The 27,886-nt window shown below is 47.0% G+C and overlaps 1 protein-coding gene across 1 annotated transcript in view; it reads right to left on the reverse strand.

The window, feature by feature from the left end:
* Positions 1 to 11,226: 11,226 nt before the first annotated feature.
* Positions 11,227 to 27,886, reverse strand: part of BCO1 (beta-carotene oxygenase 1) — a 42,764-nt gene continuing 26,104 nt past the window's right edge. The window contains exons 8-11 of the mRNA XM_029075628.2: positions 24,883 to 24,988; positions 23,435 to 23,529; positions 17,058 to 17,169; positions 11,227 to 12,242 (exon numbers count right to left, since the gene is read on the reverse strand). Of these exons, the coding sequence (XP_028931461.1) occupies positions 12,070 to 12,242; positions 17,058 to 17,169; positions 23,435 to 23,529; positions 24,883 to 24,988 (486 nt within the window). The 3' untranslated portion in view covers positions 11,227 to 12,069. The remainder of the gene's footprint in view (positions 12,243 to 17,057; positions 17,170 to 23,434; positions 23,530 to 24,882; positions 24,989 to 27,886) is intronic.

Here is a 27,886-nt window from a genome sequence, read left to right on the forward strand (position 1 = left end):
CTTGTGTCCACAGTTCTCAGTACAGTGTCTGGCACATAGTAAACCCTTAACAAATGCCATCATTATCATTATGATGCTATGCAAAGAGAGGAAGCAGGAAGGAAAATATAGCTACGGAGAGTAATAATAATAATAATGATGGTATCTGGTAAGCGCTTACTATGTGTCAAGCACTGGGATAATTATAAGATAATGGGCTTGTCCCACGTGGGTCTCACAGTCTCAATCCCCATTTTACAGATGAGGTAAGTGAGGCACAGAGAAGTTAAATGACTTGCCCCAGGTCACATAGCAGACAAGTGGCAGATCGGGGATTAGAACCCGGGTCCTCTGACTCCAAAGCCTGTGCTCTCTCCAGTAGGTTATGTGGCTTCTCCATGATCCACTGTAAGAGCAGATGCTACCAAGCAATCTGCATTTTTCCTTCCCTTCTGTCACATATAACAACTGAGGAGTTTTTCCAAGAAAGAAAGGGAATGCCCTTTTTAATCTTATTTTTTCAGTCGTAAATCCCTGGAATTGCAGAAGCAAGGCCCCAAGGGTTGGTCATCAAGGCTTCCTGCTCTCCGCCTTCACCTAAGCCCTGTGTGCAGATGGGCACTTAGAGCAACCAATCAATAGATCAATTATATCTACTGTGCACTTCCTGGGTGCAGAGCATGTACTAAGCTCTTGAAGGAGCACAATAGAGTCGATAGACACTTTCCCCTGCCCACAAGTGTCAAAAACAAAACTTTTTTAAAGAGAAGATTGGTAAAATCCTCTCCTCCACAATCAATCAGTGGTATTTATTGAGTGCTTACTATGAACAGTATACTAACCGCTTGGGAGAGTACAATACAACTAGGTTGGCAGACACATTCCCTGCCCACAGTGAGCTTGCAATCTAGAGGTAAATACAATAGAGTTGGTAGACTGCCTGCTCTCTGGGAGCTTTCAGTCTACCGAGGAAAACTAATGTTGCTTTGAGGAGTAGATCTCGAAAATATACGTCACTGAACAATTCAAACCTTGCTGTTTTTCCATTTGATACTGACAGAGAGGTAGGACGATGCTGTCTACTGCTTAACTGAAACAGTATCTGTCCCTGAACCATTCATATTTTGCTACGTTTTTCCATTTGATATTGATGAATGGGGAGAATGATTCCCCCTCCTGCTTAATTGAACATGTTAGTTAGGACATCAAAGCTGTTTTCATCTTTTTCCCTCTTGGTCTGACTGGTAAACAACCCCTCCATTTCATCATTGATCATTTGTATGTTTAGAAGGTGTGTTTAGTAATTGATACAATGCCACCATTCCAGAAGAACGGGTTGTCATTTATTTGCCCTTTTTAATGAAACCTTTGTTTTAATTTCTTAAAAGGAAATTGACTGTACAATTTGCGGGGTGTCACAATCCAGGGTTTAATCTGTCTACTTAATCAAAAATAATAATTTTCCACGTGTTCTCCACTCATCCATAAACATTTTCTATTGTGCACCTCTGTTGCACATTTAAAGGTGTGACAAACGCCAATACCTGAAGAAGAGCCATATAAAAGGGGGAGAAAAAAGAAGACGTGGCTCAAGAGAAGAGGCAAGTGGAGCTCTGTAACAGGAACTGCGGCGGGGGAGAACAACATTAGCGGGCCAGAGACAAATACTAGCCCCAAATTGGAACTTTAAAAAAAAAATGAATAACTGGCTTAAACCCAATGATCCCTATAAGAAAAAAAAAAATTCTGGGTGCAGGAGAACCCAGGAGGGCAGGGAAGGCATGAAGTGATTGACATCACTGCAACAACTAGACAATCCCATCTGTTCAGGTGATAAAATCTGCACCAATCACAGACTACAGCTGAGACTATTTGGCTGCTTCAGCCATAGAAACTGCCCTCTTGGTGCCAACCTTAAATCCTTTTGAAAGTTTTTGGGGGGGTGTTTATTTGCATAACATAAGTCAGAGAAGAAAGTGTAGGTTTGAAATGTTGTGGCTATGGCAGTACATTGCTGACAGAGCTGAGGACCCCAGTAAAGGCTAGGAGAGAATTCAACTCACAATAATAATAATGTTGGTATTTGTTAAGCGGTTACTATGTGCAGAGCACTGTTCTAAGCACTGGTGTGGATACAGGTTAATCAGGTTGTCCCACGTGAGGCTCACAGTTAATCCCCATTTTACAGATGAGGTAACTGAGGCACAGAGAAGTTAACTGACAAGTGGCCCATTACCGCCCTGTAGGGCCGGGGGGACTTGGAGAGGATGGGAGGGTGGCAGAGAGCTTGGAGGCCATTTGGAAGCGCGGTTGGCCACAGGGATCGCTCAACGTGTAGCTCTGATTCCTTCAGGCTCAAGCGATGCTCACTTTGACTTTGTCCCCACTCAAACTTGCATTCCACATTCACAAGACTCACGATAAAGCACTAATAATAATGATAACAATAATAATAGTATTTGTTAAGTGATTACCATGTGCCAGGCACTCTGGATAAAAGCAAATCAGGTTGGGCAGACTCCCTCCCTTAAATGGGGCTCAGTCTCATAGTCTCCATTTTACAGAAGAGGTAACTGAGGCACAGAGAAATGAAGTGACTTACCCAAAGTTACACAGCAGACAAGTGGGAGAGCCGGGAATAATAATAATAATTAATAATAATGACATTTAAGTGCTTACTATGTGCTGGAAGCTGTACTAAGCGCTGGGGTAGATACAAGCAAATCGGGTTGGACGCAGTCCCTGGCCCACGTGGGGCTCACATTCTCAAACCCCATTTTACAGATGAGGGTACTGAGGCCCAGAGAAGTAAAGTGACTTACCCAAGGTCACACAGCAGACAGGTGGTGGAGGCCGGATTAGAACCCAGACTTATGTGCTGTCCATTAGGCCAGAGAAGCAGCGTGGCGCAGTGGAAAGAGCTCGGACTTGGGAGTCAGAGGTCATGGGTTCAAATCCCGGTTCTGCCACTTGTCAGCTGTGTGACTGTGGTCAAGTCACGAAACTTCTCTGTACCTCAGTTACCTCATCTGTAAAATGGGGATTAACTGGGAGCCTCACGTGGGACAACTTGATGACCCTGTATCTCCCCCAGCGCTTAGAACAGTGCTCTGCACATAGTAAGCGCTTAACAAATACCAACGTTGTTATTATTATTAGGACATGCTGTTTCTCACCTACTATAGTCACCCACGAGAAATGGAGACAAAGAAAATTATGAAAAGCAAAGAACTGAAAATTCTTATGAGATAGATTTTGAAAAGTGAAAATCCTGAACGTGAAAATGCAAAGTGGGACTACATTCATGTTCTTTTTTTCGCTCTCCTCCGGTCAATCCTCCCATTCGAAGAGCGGGTATCCGCGTGGCTCTCTAGAAGCAGGCCACTAGATGATGTAGGAGGGGCCGGCTCAGCTCTCTCCCGCCGCCCCGTGTTCTGGGGCCCCGAAACCATCCGAAGCCTGCTTAGGCCCCGACGGCCAACGTTTAACGGGAACAAGGTGAGCGGCCGCATTTCCGGCGGGTTCTGACGCAAATGTGTGGTGAGTCAACTCATCTACCTCCACTCTCCCATCCCTCCCTACCCCAGAGCTTCTCCTGAATCTTTTTATGTGCTTGTTAAGCGCTTACTAAGTTCCAGACACTGTACTGAGCACTGGGTAGGTACGGGATAAGCAAGTTGGACACAGTCCCTGTCCAAAGGGTTCACGATCTTAATCCCCTTTTTATAGATGAGGGAACTGAGGCACAGAGAAGTCAAGTGACTTGCTCAAGATCACCCGGCAGACAAGTGGTGGAGCTGAAAGTAGAACCCGGGTCCTCTGACTCTCAGGCCCGTACTCTTTCCACTAGTCCACAATGCTTCTTTTCTAGTCCCTCTAACCTGTGCAGGCTACCAGAGAAGAAGCGTGGCTCAGTGGCAAGAGCCCGGGCTTGGGAGTCAGAGGTCATGGGTTCGAATCCCACCTCCGCCACTTGTCAGCTGTGTGACTGTGGGCATCACTTCACTTCTTTGTGCCTCAGTTCCCTTATCTGTAAAATGGGGATTAACTGGGAGCCTCACGTGGGACAACCTGATTACCCTGTATCCCAGCGCTTAGAACAGTGCTCTGCACATAATAAGAGCTTAACAAATTCCAAGATTATTATTATTACCACAGATGGTCAAACTCAGTACACGCATGGGACAGCAACAATATAGCAATAGCATTTATTGAGCGCACGCTGTGCAGAACACCGTACTAAGTGCTTGGGAGAGTATCGTACAATAGTGTTACTAGACACGATCCCTGCCCACAGGAAGCTTACACTCTAGAGGGGAAGACAGACATTAAAATTAATGTCTGGCGTAGTGGCTAGAGCATGGGCCTGGGAGTCAGAAGCTCATGATTTCTAATCCCGCTTCCACCACGTGTCTACTGTGCGACCTTGGACAAGTCACTTTACTTTCCTGTGCCTCAGTTACCTCATCTGCAAAGTGGGGATTGAGACTGTGACCCCCACGTGAGACGGAGACTCTGTCCACCCCGATCTGATGGTATCTACCCCAGCGCTTAGTAGTGTCTGGCACCTAGTAAGCGCTTAAACACATAGAAAGATTCAGAAGTTAAAATAAGCTACAAAGTACAGTGCCTGGCACATAGTAAGCACTTAAGTTTTACTAATAAATTATTTGCTTTATTGTTTAATTTATTTTAACAAATTATTAACAAATTATTATTAATTAAGGGTATGTTCATAAGTGCTATGGGAGTGAGAGTGAGGTGACTATCAAGTCCTTAAAAGGTACAGATCCAGGTGAAACGACAACACGGAAGGGAAAGGGAGCAGGGGAAATGAGAAATTACTCCAGGAAGGTCTCTTGGGGTATCCCACTCATTAGACTGTAAGCTCCTTGATGGTAGGAATGATGTCTACAACTCAAGCACCTCTCCCAAGTGCTTAGTACATACAGGGCTCTGCATACAGTAAGGGCTCAATAAATACCAATGATGGATTGATGTGCCGACGGCCTGCCAGCCTAAACTTGCAGGTCAAGTGGATGCTGGGGGCCTCTTAATCCAGTCAGATTTGGGGGAAGCCGGTCCCAAGCTATGCGAAGCTTTGCTATATTGTCCCCCCTTTGCCCCTAAATTTCCACAGAAATAAGCAGAAACTAAAACCTCACTCAGTGTTGAAACTGGGAACTCTTCCATCTCTCGGCTGACCGTAAAATCCAAGTGCACGCTTCCCCTTTCTCACTTGAGAACCAGCATGGAGCGTGGCTCAGTGGAAAGAACCCGGGCTTGGGAGTCAGAGGTCATGGGTTTGTATCTTGGCTCTGCCGCTTGTCAGCTGTGTGACCATGGGCAAGTCACTTAACTTCCCTGTGCCTCAGTTACCTCATCTGTAAAATGGGGATTAACTGAGAGCCTCACGTGGGACAACCTGATTACCTTGTATCTACTCCAGCGCTTAGAACAGTGCTCTGCACATAGTAAGTGCTTAATAAATACCAACATTATTATTATTATTATTAGTGGAAAGAGGACCTGGGTTCTAACCCCAGATTCGCCACTTGCCTTCTGGGAGGCCTTGGGCAAGTCATTTAAATTTTCGGTGCCTCAGTTTCCTCAACTGTAAAGTAGGGATTCAACATCTGTTCACCCTCCTGCTTAGACCTATGATCCCGGTGTGGGACAAAGACCATGTCCGATTCGATTATCTTGTATTTTCCCCAGCGTTTAGTACAGTGCTTGGCACATGGTAAACACAAACACCAATCAATCAATTGTATTTGTCGAGCACTTACTGTGTGCAGAACACGGTACAAAGGACTTGGGAGGGTACAATATAATAGAATCGGTAGGCATGTTCCCTGCCCACGAGCTTACAGTCTAGAGCAGGAAGACAGATGTTAATATAAGTATTAGGATGATTATGGACCCACCAGGATTTGATGACTCCAACATCTAGGTCTCCCTGCTTCCACTCACCTCAGAAGAAATAAATTATTCCCTCACCCCAATAACTATTAGCTTGTGTGTCTTATTTGTTCTGAGAGTATACCTCCCCTCCAAATAAACTGTCTGTCCTTGGGACTGCCCTTGTCTGTTTTCCTCTGGACTGTATGCTCCTTGTGGGCAGGGAACATGCCTACCAAATCTGTTGCACCGTACTCTCCCAAGCACTCCGTACAGCGCTCTGCTCACGGTAAGTACCCAATATATCCGATCGACGGATCGGTTGACCTCGGACTCTTCTCTCTTTCGAAAAAGATGAAGGTTTCCTCCATTGCTGCTTTTCCTATGTCATTTCCCAAATTCACAAATGCCTCTGGTGTTGATGTTTTCTCAAGCATCCCCAGCAGGGCACAGAGGGGGTTGTTTCCCTCTCCCCAGTTTCATTTCTACTGGAGAGTGGCCTGGAGAGTTATTAGAGGTGTTCAGCTGGTCCTTTCTAGCTCCATTAGTTCTCACTGATCGATTCCAAAACTTTAGCGCTCCACCTTTGTTTGTCTCTGACGACAGTCTTAATATATCCTCCTCCTGACTCAATCCCACACTCTGATTACAGGGTGAACCCTGCCGGTTACCTGTAGGCAGATCATTCCCCAGTGCACCTCTCCGCCCCTGACCTGTCTCCCTCCAGCCCATCCCAGATCCTCCACCGTCTGATTGGGTGTCCTGTTACCACCTCAAAGTCAGGGTGGCTGTGGCAGAACTCCTTGTTTTCTCTCCAAAGCCTTCCGGGTTGCCCAATTTCCCCATCGCCTCTCCCCTCCCCCTGAGGTAGGGTGGGGCTCTCCGGAGGAGAGCTTCCGAAATTGTTTGGATTAGATGCGGAGAGATGAATCCGTGTATCTGAAACCCTGAACCCTACAATTTTAAGAATGTCGAGACTAAAGGTTTGCTAGCGACAGACCCTTTTTTATGGTATTTGTTAAGCGCTGAGTTTGTTTCAAGCTCTCCTCTAAGCCCTGGAGTAGATACAAGTTAATCAGGTTGGACACAGTCCCTATCCCTTTTGGGGTTCCAAGTCTAAGTAGGAGGAAGAAGCATCGAATCCCCATTTTACAGTTTGAGGAATTCGAGGCACAGAGGAGTTAAGTGACTTGCCTAAGGACACACAGTAAGCAATTGACAGAGCTGGGATTAGAACCCAGGCCCTCTGACTCCCAGGCCCGTGCTCTTTCCACTAGACGACACAGCTTTTCTGATGAATGTGCTTTATTTAATAATAATAATAATGTTGGTATTTAAGCGCTTACTATGTGCAGAGCACTGTTCTAAGCGCTGGGGTATACAGGCTAATCAGGTTGTCCCAAATGAGGCTCACAGTCTTAATCCCCATTTTACAGATGAGGTAACTGAGGCACAGAGAAGTTAAGTGACTTGCCCAAAGTCACCCAGATGACAAGCGGCAGAGCCGGGATTCAGAGCCGGGATTCACTTTATTTGGTGACGAAGGAGCAGGAATATCATTTCAGGCCCAGAAATCCCCGCCTTGGGTCTTAACAACATTTCTATTGAATTTTTAAAGTACACTAAATTCTCCCAGGGCCTAAACTCATCTTTGTAACAGAACATTGGGCCGAGCTAACAAACTGCAACTTCCAAAGGAGGCTAGTTTAGGCACCGGGAAAGTTGAGCTCCTTATGCAACTAATTCTTCTGTGACTGAGAAATGATACATTTACTACATTAGTTCTCTCCGCTTGGGACGGCGATGAAAATCTGAAAGACTTTTTCAGAACACAACTAAGAACAGCTGAGGCCCTTTTTCGTGACTAGCGTTTGGGGGATTCTTGCTCCGGGGTTTTTTCCTGCCGTATGGTGGCTCAACTGAACCGACGTCCAGGAGCACCGGAAAAATCCCGGATTTGCAACCCACCCATTGCCAGGGCTTCTGGCTAAGATAGGTGGGGCTCTCTGAGTCCTTGGATAGATGTATGTGTTCTGGGTGAGTCATCTGGCCCCAAGTGATACCCCAGTAAAGAGCGATTCAAGGGATCACTTGTGATAGTTCAAAAAGGAACACAAGAGGTAGAGTGGACTAGTGGATAGAGCACCGGCCTAGGACTCAGAGGAAGCTGGGTCCCAATCCCGACTCTGCCACCTCTCTCCTGTGGGACCTTGGGCAAATCACTTTAGTTCTCTGGGCCTCAGTTGGAGATTAAATCCTACTCCCTTTTACTTAGACTGAGCCCCCTGTGGAGCAGGGGCCGGATCCAACCTGAGTGTCTCCTACCTCAGCGGAAAGAGCCCGGGCTTGGGAGTCAGAGGTCATGGGTTCTAGTCCCGGCTCCAGCTGTGTGACTTTAGGCTGGTCACTTAACTCCTCTGGGCCTCCGTTTCCTCATCTGTAAAATGGGGATTAAAACTGTGAGCCCCAAGTGGGACAACCTGATCACCTTGTATCCTCCCAGCACTTAGAACAGTGCTTTGCACATAGTAAGCGCTTGACAAATACCAAGTTTTTTTTTTAGTGCAGTGCTTGGCACACAGTAAGAGCTTAACGAATACCAAAAGAAGGTCACCCTGGGCAAACTAGAATGAGTTAAATAGGATCCAAGGGGAGAACAGGACACCAGGCGAGCTGGCATTGTGTAAGAGCCCTGAAAGTGGAGCAACAGACAAAGGGTAGCCCGGGCTCAGGGGACTGGAAGGATCGATTTCAAGAGGGCTGGTGGGCCAAACTAGAGCGATGCCACCTGTAGAAGAGGGGTCCCCCTGCAGCCCCGGGAAAAGTGCCAAATGGCAGAGAATGGGCACAAGTCCAACCCCTAACGAGTGGCACCTGGAGAGAGCAGCCACCCCAGCAGAGGCTGACAACTAGCACCATCACACCAAGATCTGCGCGGCCCGCCAGAGGCTGCAACCATCTTACAGGTCGGTAACCGGCGCTTCGTGAACTCCGAGCCACGGCTGATGGTCCTTCTTCCCGAGAGGCTACATGGAGAAAGCTGAACAGCTGCACTGTCCCTCCTGGCGCCGGAACCGAACATCCATTCGGCCTTAAGATTGGAGTACTTGTCCTAGCCACCGCATTAATATGGATTAACCTTCCTCCATTTTACGCTGGCCACAGGGTGGGTCGATTGAGAACTCCCAGCCTCCATCTGCCCCAGATTTCTGGAAAGGGACTTCAGTCATGTGGCGGGAGGCACCCGGAGGGTAGGTGTTCCCGGCTCTACTTGCCAGAGAACAGGAGAGGACGGCGATAGTATCATTTAAGTATTGCATGTGGCAGAGAATCTTGAGGACAACACAAAAAACAAAGGTTTGAAAGACCAAAAAGGATATTTTTCTTGTTGAAAATATGCTTGCATTAATGCTAGACAAGTTTAAAATGACCCAAAGTGTTAAACAGTCAAGAATTACCTATGCCCTTAGTTTAAAAGAGCTTTTACTTTAACGCTCTACTTTGCGTACCTGAAGCATCCGGTGAACAGCTAAAAAAAGAGCAACAATAGTGATATTGTTAAACATTTACTGTACAAAGCACTGGGATAGATACAAGATAATCGGGTCCTACATGGGGCTCACGGTCTAAGCAGGAGGGAGAACAGGTATTGAAGCCCTATTTTGCAGAAGAGGGAACCGAGGCAGAGAGAAGTTAAGCCACTCTCCTTAGGTCACACAGCAGGTGATTGGAGGAGCTGGGATTAGAACCTTTGACTCCTAGGCCCATGCTCTTTACTCTAAGCCATGCTGCTTTCCAAAAACATTTCAATAGCTGGAGATTGCAGGATTTAATAATACTAATGTCGGTATTTGTTAAGCGCTTACTATGTGCAGAGCACTGTTCTAAGCGCTGGGGTAGATACAGGGTCATCAGGTTGCCCCTCGTGAGGCTCCCAGTCTTAATCCACATTTTACAGATGAAGTAACTGAGGCACCAAGAAGTGAAGTGACTTGCCCACAGTGACACAGCAGACAAGTGGCAGAGCCGGAATTCGAACCCATGACATCTGACTCCCAAGCTAATGCTCTTTCCACTGAGTCACGCTGCTTCTCTTCACGCTGATCTTCTCTTGATTTCACCTTAAGGGACCCTTTGACTTACCCATGACTGTAGACACCACCACCATCCTTCCTGTCTCACAAGCTTGTCACATTGGCATTATCCTTGACTCCTCTCTCTCATTCAACCCACATATTCCACCCATCACTAAATCCTGTCGGTCCCACCTTCACGACATCACTTCAATCCACCCTTTCCTCCCAATCCAAACGGCTACCACGTTAATAAAGTCACTCATCCTATCCCGCCTGGATTACTGCATCAGTCGCCTTGCTGACCTCCCATTCCCCTGTCTCTCCCTACTCCAGTCCATACTTCACTCTGCCGCCCTGATCATCTTTCTACGAAAATGTTCCGGTCAATCACTCCGCTCCTTAAAAAACTCCAGTGGTTGCCCATCCACCTCCGCATCAAACAAAAACTCTTCACCGTTTGCTTTAGAGCACTTCACCACTTTGCCCCTTCCTTCCTCACCTCGCTACTCTCCTTCTACAACCTTCTCCAGCCCACACATTTCGCTCCTCTAACGCTAACCTTCTCACTCCGCCTCAGTCTCACCTACGAGAAGCAGCGTGGCTCAGTGGAAAGAGCCCGGGCTTGGGAGACGGAGGTCATGGGTTCGAATTCCGGCTCTGCCACTTGTCTGCTGTGTGACTGTGGGCAAGTCACTTCACTTCTCTGGGCCTCAGTTACCTCGTCTGTAAAATAGGGATTAAGACTGTGACCCTAATGTGGGACAACCTGATTATCCTGTATACCCCAGCGCTTAGAACAGTGTTCAGTACATAGTAAGCACTTAAAAAATACCAACATTATTATTATTATTTTGCTGCCAACCCCTAGCCCACATCCTGCCCCTGGCCTGGAATACCTTCCCTCCTCAAATCCAAAAGACAGTTACTCTCCCCTCCTTCAAAGCCTTATTGAAGGCACATTTCCTCCAAGAGGCCTCCCGGACTAAGCCCCAGCTCTCCTCTTCTCCCACTCCCTTCTGCATCGCCCTGACTTGTTCCCTTTGTTCCCCACCCCCACCCCCAGCCCCGCACAGCCCCAAAGCACTTACGAAAATATCTGTAATTTATTTGGATTGACGTCTGTTTTCCCCCACCCCCTACGGTAGAATGTAAGCTCACTGTGGGGCAATGTGTCTATCGTTGTACTCTCCTAAGCACAGTGCTCCGCACACAGTAAGTGCTCAATAAATACGATCGAAGGAATGAATGAAAAAGCATTAGAGCAGTGTCCTTTCTTTTCTCTTTAGATTTTATGATTAGGCCAGTGCACACTCTCCCTTTCTCTGGAGAGAAAAATAGAGTAAAATACCACTCATTACATCTATGTTACGTCACAATTCAATTAGTTGCTTTTCAAAATCATAAATGCTGCCTCCCTAGGGAACATCTGGGTGTTCCTAAAAGGTATATGCTTGCATTCTTTATTATTGGTGGTAAAGGATTAAATAGAACTATAGAATTAATTTTGGTCATTGATATGATAGGTGATATTTGTCATACATTAGCAATGGTTCCTAATCTGGGCTTTAACTGATAAAAATAAGATGCAACGGGAATGGAATTCCCTTCTCTCATGACATGTTCTTTTCTCAGTCCACCAAAAATAGAAAATGAACTAAAGAATTAGATTATTTTACAAGGAACTGGATTTTTCTGAGGTACATTCTAATTCATCCTTGCAGTAGGGCTAAATCGGTGCAACAATAAGCTGCCTGGGCAGACTATTGCTCTCCCCATCTTCAAGGCTCTTCTGAATTCATATCTCATCCAGAAAGTCTTCCCTGATTAACCTCTCATCCCAATTAAACACTTGACTACTGTCCCCCTCTTTCACATATGTACATATCTTAATACTCCATTGTTTCTCCCTACATTAATTTATTTTAATCTATCTCTTTATTTATCTATTTATTTTATGTCTATCTCCCCTGCTAAATTATTAAATCCTTGAGGGCAGGGATCGTGTCTAGTTACACTATTTTACGCTCCTGCCCAAGAGCTTAGTACAGTGTTCTGCACCGTGTAAGTACTTAATAAATACTACTGATTGAGTGATTGACTGATGACTGTGCCGTTATTGGCCCTGGGAACTCATCTCCTTTTCCGGTATAAATAGTCCATGGAGATCCAGATTCATGTCTGCATCTACTGAGGCCCGAGCCAGTTCGGTGAAGTCTTTAGCATCCAGGATGAGCAAAAACGGGAATTTCTTGGGATCCGTGGAGACAATCGCTGACAATATGATACCTTAAAGAGAAAAAAAAGACACACCAAAAAGTTCTACTTTTTGAAAGAAGCCATTTTCTCCTCTTTTCCAAATAAAAATAACAACAATCTCCAGAAGTGAGCCAGGGTACCTCCAACAGAATGACCCAAATGAGGAAGTTTCAAGCAAGGAAGAGGGAAGAGGCAGAGAAGCTATATGGAGAGGGAAAAGAAGGAAAGGAAGAGGAAGAAACAGAATCCCTGAGAGTCTAAAGCTCAGCCTCAGGGGGAGGGGGAGTGAATCACATTCAGGGGCGGCAACAGACATTTGGCCACTCTGGGGCAGGGCCAAAATCCTCGCCATCCCATCACACTACACCTGCAGGCAACATAACACGATGACACCATGCACAACATTTTGGGGGAGGTGTTTTTCCACCATTGCTTGCATCACCACCCCCACGGCCGCCTCTCAACCGAGCACCCCAGGCAGTTTAGCTCCGAGACCCTGACTCACACCTGCTAACGGATCATTCTCGGCCGCTGCTGCCATCTTTGAGGAGAGCAACCGGGTTGCAGTCTTTGGGAAAAGCACAAGGCCGCAGTATTTAAGCAGGGCAGTGGTGTGGCTATCTTTGAGAGAGGCCGTACAAGTCACCTTCTTTCATTCATTCATTCAGTCGTATTTATTGAGTGCTTACTGTGTTCAGAACACCGTACTAAGCACTTGGAAAATACGATTCAGCAATAGAGTGAGACAGTCCCTGCCCACAATGGGCTTAGAGTCTAGAAGGGGGGAGACAGACATCAAAATAAACAGGCATCAATAGCATCAATATAAATAAATAGAATTGTAGATATATTCACTTCAAAACAAGTAAACAGGCATTCATATAAATAGAATTATAGATATGTACATATATGCACCAGGGCTGAGGGTTAGTGGGGGTACAGCAGAGGGAGCGAGTCAGGGTGAAGGGAAGGGGAGGGGAGCTGAGGAAAAGGGGGGCTTAGTCTGAGAAGGCTTCTTGGTGAAGGTAAGCCTTCAGTAGGACTTGGAAAGGGGGAAGTAAAATTGGCAGATTTGAGGAGGGAAGGCATTCGAGGCCAGAGGTAGGACATGGGCCAGGGGTGGACAGCGGGACAGGCGAGAATAAGGCACAGTGAGTTTAGCCCTGGGATGTATGTGCCCTGGGATGTAGAAGGAGAGAAGGGAGGTGAGGTGGGAGGGGGCAAGGTGATGGAAAGTTTTGAAGCCCATAGTGAGGGATTTTTGCTTGATTTAGAGGTTGATAGGAGGTTCTTGAGGAGGGGAGTGACATGCTCAGAACGTAGAAAGATAATCCGGGGAGCAGAGTGAAGTATAGACTGAAGTGGGGAGAGATGGGAGATTGGGAGGTCAGAAAGGATGCTGATGCAGTGATCCAGTCAGGATAGGATGAGTGATGGTACTAACGTGGTAGCCATTTGAATGGATAGGAAAGGGTGGATCTTGGTGATGTTGTGAAGGTGAGATTGGCAGGCTTTGATGACGGGTTGGATGTGTGGGGTGAATGCGAGAGCGGAGTCAAGGATGAAACCAAGGTTGTGGGCTCGTGAGATGGGAAGGATGGTGGTGCCCTCCACAGTGATGGGAAAATCAGGGAGAGGACAGGGTTTGGGAGGGAAGATAAAGAGCTCTGTCTTGGACATGTTGAGTTTTAGGTGCGAGAGATGTCCTGAAGACAGAAGGAGAGGGAGGGAGAGAGAACAAGGGAAGAGAGCGGGCCCTTCTTTGAGAAGGGCAGGTTGGCCACCATCTTTGGAAGGCCCCAAGGGGTTGCCCCCACCATATAACTCTCTGACCGATGGCTTACCAGATGTCTATCTGTCCGCCTGAAGATGGCCCTGGCCACATCTTTTCAGAGGCAGGACTTCTCCGCTCATAGGAGTCCCCATAGAGTGGGTTGAGGGTGTTGCTGCTCTACCTGGTTTTGAAGAACAGCTGCCCGGTGATAGGGGAAAGGTAATGATCCTGAGAAACCGCCAATGGAAGCTACACCCTGAGAGACCAAAAAGGCAATTCTGAGGGAGTTGTTTGGACTACACAGAGGGTAGCCTGCAGAGACCAAATTAAGACAGAGTGGAAAGAGCAGGAGTCACTGGAAAGTGTCAGGCAGTCAAGGCTTTTCCTGCCAACAACCTTCCTATTGCGAAACTCAGTGGTGACCAACATTGGTCCACGGTTCCACAAGGAATGAGGGGAACAGACCTCTGAAAAGGAGGATGGCAAAGGAAAGATTCTTACCATCAAGTGAGGGACCAAGAGCTTGCTCGCACTCACTCACCCTCTCTCTCTCTCTTTCCCTCCCCCACCCCCAAGGTAAACAAAAAGGGTGAAGATTCCACCAGTCTTATAGAGCAGGAGGCCATGAAGATGGACGAGGATAAGAAACAGAAAGTGTCTCTCCCTTCAGGAGGGAGGCCTACTTATTGGCCACGCTCCGTTTGTATCCCTTCTGCACTTTCACACCAGAGGGAATCAAGGTGAAGAGCCAGCATGATGTCATGATTTCCCAGAAAAGAGACCCAGATCCAGAAAGGGAAGAAACTAAGACTCTGGAGGCAACCTCTAGGAAGTAACGGAAGGTCCTGGCAGACGGCGACTCGCACCTTCAAGGAACAGAGGCGCCCATCTATTGCAAAATGATAAGATTCTTCAGTTATATCAGGCAAAAAAGCAGACCTCAGGAAAATCCTCGGCTACCTCCTCCCAAGAAGCAGGAACACAAAAGCTTCCAACAGAAGACCATGTAAAGCAGAGGCTTTGAATCATTTTCTCCTCAATCTTGATGAAACAAATTGTCATCGGTTAACCAGAAGAGGTGCAGCTTGGGAGTGACAAGGCAGAAAGCCTAACAACAGGAGAAGGGAATTCAGTACTTGGAAAGATTGACTCTATGCAACTCAGTAGGGTCTGGTGACAGACATCCTATACATGGGCATGTGCTCCTCGAGAATTGCTAGACGTTATTTTTGAGGACTCGTGAAGGACAGAAGAAATCCACAGGATTATGAAAGGGTAAATTGTTTCCCCTAAAAATAGGGGGAGAGGTTGGTGCCACTTATTAGAGACCTGCCATCCACTGGAAAGATGATTTCACTATCTGGGAAGATCCTAGAACAAATCATTCGTTCAGGTTCATCGGTCTAGAACAAAAGACACATGGGCATAGTCAACATGGTTTTGAGGGGAACAAATCAGGCTAGGTGCCAATACAGCAGAAAAAGACCTGCTGCTAGAAAGGAGCACAAACTGAACAAATTATCCATTATTACCCACGGTGTCATTATTTCAAAAGCCAACATGAATGAGGAGGTTTTGATAGGAACCCTAATGGAAACCTGCAGAGAATTTTTGGATTACGGGTTTTGACTTTCTCACTTCCCAGTTGCCAGTACCCCTCTAGATTGCAAGCTCACTGTGGCCAGGGAACATGCCTACCAAGCACTTAGTAGAGTGATCTGCCCACAGTAAGCCCTCAATAAATCCCATTGATTGATTTTCTATTTTTGTTCCTTTCTGGATTTATTCCAGGAGATGCCACCCTCCTTGACCCCTCGGGATGATCTTTCAAGGTTATTTCAAGGCTGAAATTCTACTTGCAAATCCTAGACACAGGATTTTGAAGGCATCGAACACCACTCCTGTGCCCAGAAGGGCATATTCCCATGCTCCATGTCTGGAATGTGAATTCCCAGAATTTATTTTTGTATCTGGGCTTGCTTGGATGGAGAAGATGAGATATATCCATCCACAAGGGTAGATACAAGAAATGCCATCGTTATAATCAGGTCCCACAAGGAGTTCAAAGTCTAAATAGGAGGGAAAACAGGTATTGAATCTCCATTTTTCACATGAGGGAACTGAGGCACCGAGCAGTTAAGTGACTTGCCCAAGGTCACCCAGCAGACAATTGACTGATCCAGGATTAGAACTTAGATCTTTTGACTCTCAGGCCCGTGCTCTTTCTACTAGGTCATACTGCTTCTCTAGTAGTGGAAATAGTATTTTTAAGCACTTATGGTATGCCGAGCACTGTATTAAATGCTGGGAGAGAATACCCAGTTGGGAATTAGACACGGTCCCTGTCCTTCGGGGGACTCGCTTCTGCCCCTAAAGAGGTCCGGGGGGTAGTCGCTGCTAGCCTACACTTCGATATTACAAACATATCTTCAGGCCATATCCGCCCAGTCTCACCATATAGTACAAACATATGTGTCCTGATATTTCTTGACAACATCTGATAGGTCTGATCCTGCAATATCAGTTTCCTTGAAAGCTGAGGTCCTGGCATAGTGGATAGAGCATGGGTCCAGGAGGCAGAAGATCATGGGTTCTATCCTTGGCTCTGCCACTTGTCTGCTGTGTGAACTTGGGCAAGTCACTTCACTTCTCTTGGCCTCAGTTCCCTCAACTGTAAAATGGGGATTGAGACTGTGAGCCCCACATGGGACAGGGACTGTGTCCAACCCCATTTGCTTGTCCCCACCCCAGTGTTTAGTATAGTGCCTTGCACAGATTAAGTGCTGAACAAATACCACAATTATTATTATTATTGGATGAAATCAAGGCTTCTTAGACCCATCCCACTGCAAGGCTCACCACCATCCCCACTAATCCCCCAGCCCCATAGCACTACTGGTCATCTCCATCCATAATTTATTTTAATGTCTACCTAGTCTGTAAAATCCTAGTGGGCAGGGATTATCTATACCTTACTCTTTTGTACTGAACTCTCCCAGAGGCTTAATACAGTCCTCTCCACACGGTAAACGCTTAATAAATACCATTGATTGAATTGCAAGTGGACTTACCATCATCCTCCTCCTTGGCGTTAGGCCTAGGGACAAATACAGGCTCAGCTGGCCAGCAGTGCTCTTCCTCCCATTTTAATGACGTCTTGGTATGAATATCAAATTTGATTATCTGTATGTTCAAAACAAGGAAAAACAAAATTCAATCTTCCCCACGGTGCTTTATTTCCTGATCAGAACCACCAAATAATTGATAGCCAGGGGCATAAAGCTTTGAATGAAGGGTTGAAAATGGTGAAGATGCTAGTTTTATATAATTAAAACTCCAGGATCTTGGAGCTGCGAGCACCAGTATCCAGTTTAGATATCTACTACTCCTTTAATCAATCAATCAATTGTACTTATTGAGTGCAGGGCACTGTACTAAGCACTTGGGAGATCACAACACAACACACAAATTCCCTGCCCATAACCAGCTTACAGTCTAGATGGAGCTTTTACAGTCTAGCCTACAGTTTATCTTACAGTCATCACCCAACCAACGAAAAGACCGGGATAGGGTGTCACCAACAGCCATTCAACCCACTGCGTGTCAGAAGCTCACGTACTCTTGCTCACAGCCAGTAAGTCAAACAGCTACCCAATCTACTGCAGGCAGTTCTCGGACTCACACGACTGGTTTCCGAAAACCGTGTCTTTGGTCAAAATATAAGCGGAACCAGTTATTTCATAAGAAAACCTTTAAGAATCCAGGTTAGAGACCCTTATTTTAGACAAAATAACCCAGAATTGAATACTGAATTCATCAAAGATGAGTAAGTAACATGAATATATTTTTATGAGTCAGGATTTCCATGACAGGGTACCTGACTTTTACGTCATCGGAAGTAAAATATACGTGTTGACCCTCCTTGGTGAGGTTGCCTGGAGCCTGGCTAGCCCCCCCACCCCTTCGGCCTCTTCTGTTCTTCCCTCCCCCTCTTCTGTACTTCCCTCCCTCTTAAACTGTTCCTCTGCCCTCACCGCCCTGAGCTAGTGCCTTAAACAAGTCTACTGCAGCAGAATTGAAACAAGGTGTAAATTTAGAAACATAAGCGCCATTTGTGGTAACTCGATTGCCTTATATTGAGGACTGTCAGTAGGCCTCAGCAACTTTCCCTAGGGTAATGCTCTAGGCCAATCTTCCTGTACCCATCCTCTTTCTCCTCACAAAACGCAATAGTGACCCATCAGACAGAAATGTCTCCCCTTGGGCTTTAAGGCATTCAATCAGTTCTCTCCCTCCTACCTCTCTTCACTCCTCTCCCACTACAAAGCAGCCCGCGCATTTCACCTCTGCTAATACCGACCTACTCGCCAAGACCCGCTCTCATCTCTATCCCCGTTGACCCCTTGTTCATGTCCTCCCTCAGGCCTGGAACTCCCACCGCCTTCAGATCTGATGGGTCTCTACTCTCCTCATCTTCAAAGCCATCCTAAAATCACATCTCCTTCAGGAAGCCTTCCCTGACTAGTCTCTCTCATCCCCCACCCTGCTTCCCCTCTAATAAGTTATCTCTGCCCTTGAGCACCTGGGTACTCAAGCATACATACACCCCACCCTCAACATTCATATACGCAGCCTTACACTCGCTCGCTTTCCCTACCCATACTTTAACGTCCATTTCCCAACTAGATCGTGAGCTCCTTGACGGCAGGGATCGTGTCTCTCCTCTGATTAAGGAGACTGTACTCTCCTAACTATTTAGAACACTGCCCTGCACACAGTGAGCGCTTGACAGATATCATACTATAAGCCAACCCACCCTCTGTACCTCAATCTCATCTATCCCATCACTCACCCCTCACCCACATCCTCCCTTAGACCTCCAACTCCCTCCTCCATCATATCCTGAGGCTATCACTCTCCCCAGCTTCGAATCCTCCTGAAATCACATCTCCTCCAAAAGGCCTTCGCTGCACTGACTGTGCACTTGATTGGTTAGCCTTAAGTACTGTGATACTCACCCAGCCCCACAGCACTTATGTAAATATCCCTATGCTCAGCTGTTTCCCGCATCTGCAATTTATTTTAATATCTATCTCACCCTGTAGAATGTAAGCTCCTTGCGAGTAGGGATCGTGTCTACCATCTCTATTATATTGTACTCTCCCAAGTGCTTACTACAGTGCTGTGCACACAGTAAGCCCTCAAGAAATAGCATGGACTCTTTGATAGCGCTCATCTGTCCCAACCGTGATTACGACTCCACAGGAGCCACTCCTCCCAGAGTTCACCATTTATGGGCGGAACTGTGAGTGCTGAACCACCCTTAATCAGTGCTTGAAAAAACATGTAGCCCGATCTAGTTCATATCTCCTACGCATTTCACCCTGGGAGTCCTTCTGACGCCTAGGCCTGTGCTCTGTCCACCAGGCCACACTGCTTCTCTCGGTTAGGGGGACCTTGGTTCTAATCCAGAAAAGAAGCAGCGTGGCCTAGTAGATAAAGCAAGGGCCTCTGGGAGTCAGAAGGAACTGGATTCTAATCCCGGCTCCAACACGTGTCTGCTGTGTGACCTTGGGCAAGTCACAGAGTAAGCGCTTAACAAATATCATTTAAAGAAAAAAAATCCCAGCTCTGCCACTTGTCTGTTGTGTGACCTTGGTCCAGTCTCTGTGCCTCAGTTACCTCCTGGGTAAAATGGGAATTAAGATCGCAGGCCCCATATGGGACATGGACTGTGTCCAACCTGATTATCTTCTATCTACCCCAGCACTTAGTACAGTGTTTGGTGCATAGTAAGCACTTAAATACCGTCCCCCCGCCCCAAAAAAAACAACCCACTTTCCTGTTTGGAGACTAAATACTGAAAACAGAAAACCATTATCCAATGAATACCAACGGAACATGGGGTATACACAAAATGTCCCAGTTAGTATTTAGTCATACTAAGGTGGAGCACGGTCTCACACCTGGAAAGCATTCGGATGGAATTGTACACCTTGCCGGGGTACAGCATTCAAAGTCTCCCTCAGCACAATAGTTGCGACTTGTAGATTTTGGCAGCTTTGGTACGTTATGCATGTTAGGTAGTGAGTCACCCATCTTCCCTGGATCCAGTGAGAGCTCAGGGTGCACCTTGGGCAGACAGCTTCACTTCCATTGCCCCATTTCCCCGCTGTCTCCAGGGTATCGGATGCGAGCCGGACCACGCTGTGCTCTCATTCCCCGTGGCCCGGTGGGCTCACCCCCTTTCTTATTCTTTCAGAGTTCCTTGACTTCAAGGTAGCATCTTCATTTCTTCTCATTAATGCCCTTGGACCACCACTCTGAACCAGGGATATTTCCCATCATAGAGTGTTGTCCTCTGGCTACAATTTAAGTGTTTACTGGAAAGGATGACTGTGCAATAATCTTGGCTAGCCCAAGAGCTGATGGGAAAAGTCTATTTCTGACCCAGTGGGTGGAAAGCAGGAAGCCAAGATGGTAGTGTTTGTCCTGAGGTATTCATTTTTTTTCCCACTCTGGATGAAGATCTTTTCCCCCCGGCCGGTGTGATTTCCCTAAAAGGTGGAGGAGGCTCAGTCTGGTGAACAGAACGCTGACGGCAAGTCAGGACACTTCGGTTCTGGTTTAGTTTCCGCAACTCACCAGCTGGGAACCTTAGATAAACCCGACCTCTCTGAGCCTCGGTTTCCCCATCTGCAAAGTGGGGAAGTGCGCGGTTCGTCGCATCGAAAGGATCAACTCCAGGGTGGGTGCAGACATCTGGTTAGACTGTAAGCCGGTGTGGGCAGAGATCGTCTCTCTTTACTGATGAATTGTCCTTTCCAAGCCCTCAGTACAGTGCTCTGCACGTAGTAAGAGCTCAGTAAATACAATTGAATGAATGAATCTGGTTACTTTTTCTCTATGACATTTGCTAAGGGAAAACAAAAATATACTGGGCTCGACTCTTGGTGGGGTCGGAGGCCGGCGGGGAAGGGGAGGGGGCGGGCAGTGAGGGAGAGGAAGATTAGATTCCACTCAGGAGCCTCCCTTCCCTGGGACCAGCCTTCCCACTCCACAGTTAGCAAGGCCATTTCAGTCACAATCCCAAGCGAAGAGAAGGGAGTCCCTGTCCTCACTCCTCTGTATTCTGGTGCTTGGGTCTTTCTGCCCCTGCTGCCCCTTGGGGAAGGGTGAGGAGAGGAAGAGTGGGCCAAGAGAAAAAGCATAAAGAGGAGTTGAGCGGGACTACCCCAAAATACTTGGGCCAAGGTCCAACCTACCTTGGACCTTGGCCTTCCTACCGAGCAATACTTGCTCCTTCTTTCCTCCTGTGGAAGGGCCAAGTTCCTGCCAGGGGAGGCTGGAGTTTGCTGGTCTAGTGGGAAGAGCACAGTCCTGGGATTCAGAGGACCTGAGTTCTAATCCTGCTGTGTGACCCTAGGCAAGTCACATACCTTCTCTGTGCCTCAGTTCCCTCCTCTGCAAACTGGGGATTCAATACCTGGTCTCTTTCCTATTTATGAATAATAATAATAATAACTGTGGTGTTTGTTAAGCACTTACTATGTGCCAGGCTCTGTACTAAGTGCTGAGGTGGATACAAGCAAATAGGGTTGGACACAGTCCCCATCTCATATGGGGATCACAGTCTCAATCCCCATTTTATAGATGAGGTAACTGAGGCAAAGAAGCAAAGTGACTTGCCCAAGGTCACACAGAGACCGAAACCCCCATGTGGGACCTGATGATCTTATATCATCATATACTGAGAAGCAGCGTGACACAGTGGAAAGAGCCCGCACTTGGGAGTCTCAGGTCATGGGTTCAAATCCCAACTCTGCCACTTGTCAGCTGTGTGACTGTGGGCAAGTCACTTCACTTCTCTGGGCCTCAGTTACCTCATCTGCAAAATGGGGATGAAGACTGTGAGCCTCACGTGGGACAACCTGATGACCCTGTATCTACCCCAGTGCTTAGAACAGTGCTCTCTGCACATAGTAAGCGCTTAACAAATACCAACATTATTATATCTATCCCAGCACTTAGTTCAGTGCCTGGCACATAGTAAATACTTAAGAAATACCAGTTATTATTATTATTATAATATAGTTAATAATAATTATTACTTCCTATTGACCCCCCTTCCCCAACACCCCCGTAAAGTCCTTTTCCTCTTTGAAGGTGAGAAGGGGGTGGAAACTATAACTGCCCTGATAAAAGTGACAGTATTTATGAAGCACTAATGTGCCAAACAGTCAATCAGTGGTTTTTCTTGATCACTTACTGGGTGCAGAGCCCTGTGCTACACTTGGGAGAGTACAACACAACAGATTTGGTAAACACAATCCCTGCCCATAAGGAATTGACAGTCTAGAGGGGATCAACCATTAAAATAAATTACAGTTAGGGGAAACAGGAGCATTTAAGGAGATGTAAGTAAGTGCTGTGAGGCTTGAAGTGGGGTAGGTATTCATTCAGTCATTCATTTAATTGTATTTATTGAGCTCTTACTGTGTGCAGAGCACTTTAAGTGCTTGGGAGAGTACCATGTAACACTAAACAGATACATTCCAGATAAAACATATCAGGCTGACAATCTAGGAGGCAAGGGCAGCCGGATCTTATCCCCATTTTACAGATGAAGAAAACTGATGCCCCAAAGAACCTAAGTGACTTGCCCAAAATAAGGAGTCTCAAAAAAAACAAGGATGCAGGTGTCCTGGACCCGAACATAAGGTCATGTGAATGATTCTTCACTAATTTTCAGGAAAGGAGAAATGGAGCTGTGGCTTTCAAATTTATAGCAACGGGCAGAGTTCCTGGCATGCAAAACTAATAGAATTATAGAGAGCAACCGAGCTCCGTAAAGGAGATGCAAGGGAGAGGGCCCAGCTAGAAATGGTGAACACATCAAAACATCAGCGGTCAGTTTGTCGACGCCCAGAACCGAAAACGGAAACTGGAGGAAGTTGAAGGGAGGTTGCGCCTGTAGGAAATATGGAGGCTGGTCCTCTGGAACAGAAGTTCCTTCAATTAATCAGCTGTTCATTCTGTTGTTTTTACACATAGGTAATGTATGGCCAGTGCCAGCTGGATGTATGATGTCACTGATAAGATTGTTTTTTTCCTGGCATTATGGAGCAATAAGCTCAACAAGGTTAAGATCACTGACACCCCTCCCTCACATGGAAAGAGGGCTAGAAACGGTCGTTAGGCACAGGCTCTCTCACCACCATGACTGTCAAGAAATGCACCGAGCTCTTATTTTGCGGAAAGCACAGTCCGATGTAGACGGTCGGGCAGCTCCCCAAAGAAGGAAAAGCTCTATGCAAGAGGAGGTTGAGGGGCGAGATCAATCCAGGCACGAATGGTGAGAACAATGAGAAAGGGTTGAGAGAGTCAAGTGTGAGAGGCATTGAGGAGGTTAACTCGCAGCGGGGCGGAGCACGGAGCACTGTCGTACCTTAGTTGGGACTGGACTCCACCGAACTTCCGCTGCAAAAATGTATCTGTAACGTTTGCCATCGTAATCAAGATTGACATGCGGTAACTCTATTCCTGCAAGAGAAATGGCACATCTGATGAAGTCAGAAAAACGGGTGCTGTTTAAATGTTGGGGTGTGCTTGACAGGGAACCTTCATCCTTCTGTGGCATTCGGGCCCTCATCTCACAGACCATGCCAAAAGCACCATCGAGCAGGCACGCAAAAGAACGGCTGAAGCAGGCACAGAAGGCGGCAAATTACGGGGAAAGGATCATTACACAGAGAACACAGAGGTGCCAGGATTAGGCCCTCTCACCTCTAAAGACGAGGGGTTGAATTCTTTCCGTTTTACATTTATTGTATTGTAACGACCCCATTGCTTAGTGCAGTAAGCCCTCAACCATTATCATTATTGTTGTTCTCTTCCTCTCCTTTGTATGAGTGTTGGACTCCGTAGAATCCAGCTACATGGGGCCCACCATGATGGAGCCCTCTGAAGCCCTAACTTGTCTCACAAGACAGTAGACACCGTGCCTAGTGGAAAAAGCACGGGATCGGGACTCACAGAACTCTGCCACTTACTTACTTTGTGACCCTGGACACCGTGCCTCAGTTTCCTCCGCTGTTAAATGGACATTCAATCCTCGTTCTCTCTCCTTACACTGTGAACCCCACTTGGACGGGGACCGCGTCCGACCTCATTATCTCGTATCTCTACCCCTAGTGCTTGACACACAGTGAGCACCTGACGAATACCACGTTATTATGAGAAGATCTAGACTTTTGACTGCTAATGGATTGCCAAGGCAGCAGCCAACATCACGAGTTTCAGTCTTCCTTCTGGGGAGGGCTGGCAGGTTACGTGCCAGGCAGAGACTAAGCTGCCAGTGGCACTGGCTAGGCTGCAGAAATGGCAAGTGGAAACCCAGCGGAGTCAGCCAGTCAGTCAATCGTGTTTACTGAGCGCTTACTGTGCGCTGAGCACTGCACTAAGCGCTCGGGAGCGTACAATAGAAGACTATAACAGACACATTCCCTGCCCACAATGAGCTTACAGCCCAGAGAGGGAGACAAACATTAATATAAATAGATTACAGCTATGTACGTAAGTGCTGGGGGGCACTTCTCAATGTGGAGGCGGATGGTCTTCCTGCTTTTGTCCTATTCCCTTTTGGTTCTGTATCACCTGGAAATATCCAGATTTCACTGCAGTAACATTTGGGCAAGTGAAGGGAGAGTGTGATTCTTCTCCTCCCCTCCCTCCTCTGCCTTATAAGTTCTCATGTGCTCCGCAGGGAGATGAGCCATTCCTCCTCCTGCCTCTTGCCCCCTCCCAGTGACAACTGACTGTGTCATGTGAGACATTTCCAGTGGTTCCTGTAGCTATGGTTACCGTCTGCTTCGGTTCGCACCGACTGCATCTTACCTTGGTGTAGTTCTTCGGGGTGACAGTAGACAAGATCATCTTTTTCTTTTAAAGCTGTCGCCGTCGTCGATGCAAGCCGGACTAAGTCACAGCCCACTTCTGCATCCTGAAAGTCAAACATTTCAAGAGCCATTGTCTCTTAAAGAATGCTTCCTCTGGATGAAAATTGACAATAATACAAGTCAGGCTTTATTTTCTACACCCTAGGATCCCAGTGACGATCCCTCCTCCCAGTGTTTCTGGAAGTGGACCCTCCTAATTTTTTAAGTAGAAGATTGGATTATTTTCTTCCCACTGCTGTTGCAGTACACCACTGTCAACCTGATGACCCGAAAGCCCTTTTGTCCTTAACTAGGACCTTGTCCAACAGTATTTCTAAATAATAATTATGGTATTTATTAAACATTTACTATGGCTTGTCAAGCACTGTTCTAAGCACTGGGGTAGATGCAATCAGGTCAGACCCAATCCCTGTCCCACATGGGGCTCACGGTCTAAGTAGAAGAGAGAAGAGGAATTTTCCTGTCCATTTTACAATTAAGGAAACTGAGGCACAGCGCAGTTAAGTGACTCACCCAAGGCCACACAGCAAGCAAGAGGCAAGTGCCAACAGGCAAGTGGAGAACCAGCATGGCCTATTGGAAAGAGCACGGGCCTAGGAGTCAGGGGACCTGGATTTTAATGCCGGCTCTGCCAGTTCCATAAAAAACAGTTGGTAGAACCAGGATAAGAACTCAGGTCTTCTGACTCCTAGACTGATGCACTTTCCACTGGGCCACGGTACCCCACGGCTGCTGCAGCTTTGGAAAGATCTATCTTCTCCTGAAAAAATTTCAGGAAAAACCTTAATGCTATACTTCACAGGCCCCTAGTTTTAGCGCACTAAGAGGAGGGAAGAGGAGATGAATCAGTGTCAAAGTTGGGTGTCACCCCTTTGCTCCCTCCCTTCCTGCAACAGGGTGCTCAATGCATTTACCAAACTCAATTTTCAGGGTGTGGGCCTGTACACCGGTTGTTGAGCCACAGCGAGAAAGCCGGTCAGACCGGATAGGCAGCCTAGTGTGACGTCTCCTTGCGGAGCAGTAATAAAGACAAGTTTGGAGATTTGGGGAACATCCATCAAGTTCTCGTCAAGATCTAATCTAACCTGAGTTAGGCGATCTTCGGGACTTCACAGGGTCAGAACCAGACTCCAAATATCGGTCACACTGAGGTCAAACATCCCTCTTGGAGGATCCTGGTTCTTGAACCCAATGAGCTTTTTTGTTCCCAATAGTTTGAAAGGGTCTACAGGGTAATAATAATGTTAATAATGTTGGTATTTGTTAAGCGCTTACTATGTGCCGAGCACTGTTCTAAGTGCTGGGGAAGATACAGGGTATCAGGTTGTCCCACCTGAGGCTCACATTTCATCCCATTTAACAGATGAAGGTAACTGAGGCCCAGAGAAGTTAAGTGACTTGCCCACAGTCACACAGCTGACAAGTGGCAGAGTCGGGGATTCGAACTCATGACCTCTGATGCCCAAGCCCGTGCTCTTTCCACTGAGCCACGCTGCTTGGTCTATGCTGTTGCTATTGGTTGGACACAACTCGACAGCATAAGACAATAACAACACCACGGATGGAGAAGAAATAGCCTCTGCTGACAGGAGAAATAATAAATCAACGGTATTGGTTGAGCTCTTACTTTTTTTAAATACTATCTGTTAAGCGCTTACTATGTGACAGGCACTCTACTAAGCACTGGGGCAGATAGAAGCTTATGAGGTTGGACACAGTCCCTGTCCCACATGGAACTCACAGACTTAAAAACCATTTTACAAATGAGGGTAACTGAGGCACAGAGAAATTAAGTGACTTGCCCAAGGTCACACAGCAGACATGTGGCAGAACTCAGGATAGAATCCAGGTCCTTCTGACTCCCAGGCCTGTGCTCTATCCACCAAGCCACGCTGCTTCTCTGATGCTTACTATGTGCCGAGAACTGTATTAAGTGAAACAGCACTGTAATAAACTCCTAGCACTGTAGTAATAACGTGGCACTATAATCATGATAATAACGTTAGTATTTGTTAAGCGCTTACTATGTGCAGAGCACTGTTCTAAGCGCTGGGGTAGACACAGGGTAATCAGGTTGTCCCACGTGAGGCTCACAGTTAACCCCCATTTTACAGATGAGGTAACTGAGGCACAGAGAAGTGAAGTGACTTGCCCACAGTCACACAGCTGACAAGTGGCAGAGCCGGGAGTCAAACCCATGACCTCTGACTCCGAAGCCCAGGCTCTTTCCACTGAGCCACGCTGCTTCCCTTGTCTTGGCCCCAGTTCCGTCATACTCCGGCGGACTATCCCCTGGGATGGGGTGGGGGGGGTTCATTTCTCCCCAACCCCTCTGCCCTTCCCTTTCTTCGAGGTGTGGCCAGGAGGGGGAAGGAGGAATCGAGAGTATTTACTGAGCGCTGACTGGGTGCAGAGCACTGTCCCAAGCGGCTCGGAGAGGACAATAATGTTTAGTGCTATGGGTCAAGCACTGTACTAAGCACTGGGGTAGATCCAAGATAACCAGATGGGGTATGGCTCCTGTCCCATTTGGGGTTGGTAAAACCCACTTCACGGAGATGAGAGTGAGGCCTTTAGGAGGAACGGAGGGTGCTGGATGTGAAAGGGGAGGATCTACAGGGGTTTCATGGGCCGTTTCCTACTCTCCTAGACGGTGAGCCCCTTGAGGAGGAACAGAGATCTTGTATAATACCCACCCGTGTATTCCCTCCCAGCCTGAGTATGGGTGTTTCAGCATGTTAAGCTCTCAATAAACAGTATTACTTCTCCTCCTTCTCCTCCTCCTCAAAGTCTTCCTGAGAAGTATTTTTTTACTGAGTAAGGAGTCCATCGGCGAAAGCGTAACATATCATCATTTTCCAAGTGGGCCTCACAACATTTTGGAGAGGAGGGTACCAGAGAATGCAACTCGTCCCAGCGGTCGTTAAATCGGAAGTCTTTTC

Source organism: Ornithorhynchus anatinus, chromosome 11, assembly GCF_004115215.2.
Source record: "Ornithorhynchus anatinus isolate Pmale09 chromosome 11, mOrnAna1.pri.v4, whole genome shotgun sequence".
NCBI lineage: Eukaryota > Metazoa > Chordata > Mammalia > Monotremata > Ornithorhynchidae > Ornithorhynchus > Ornithorhynchus anatinus.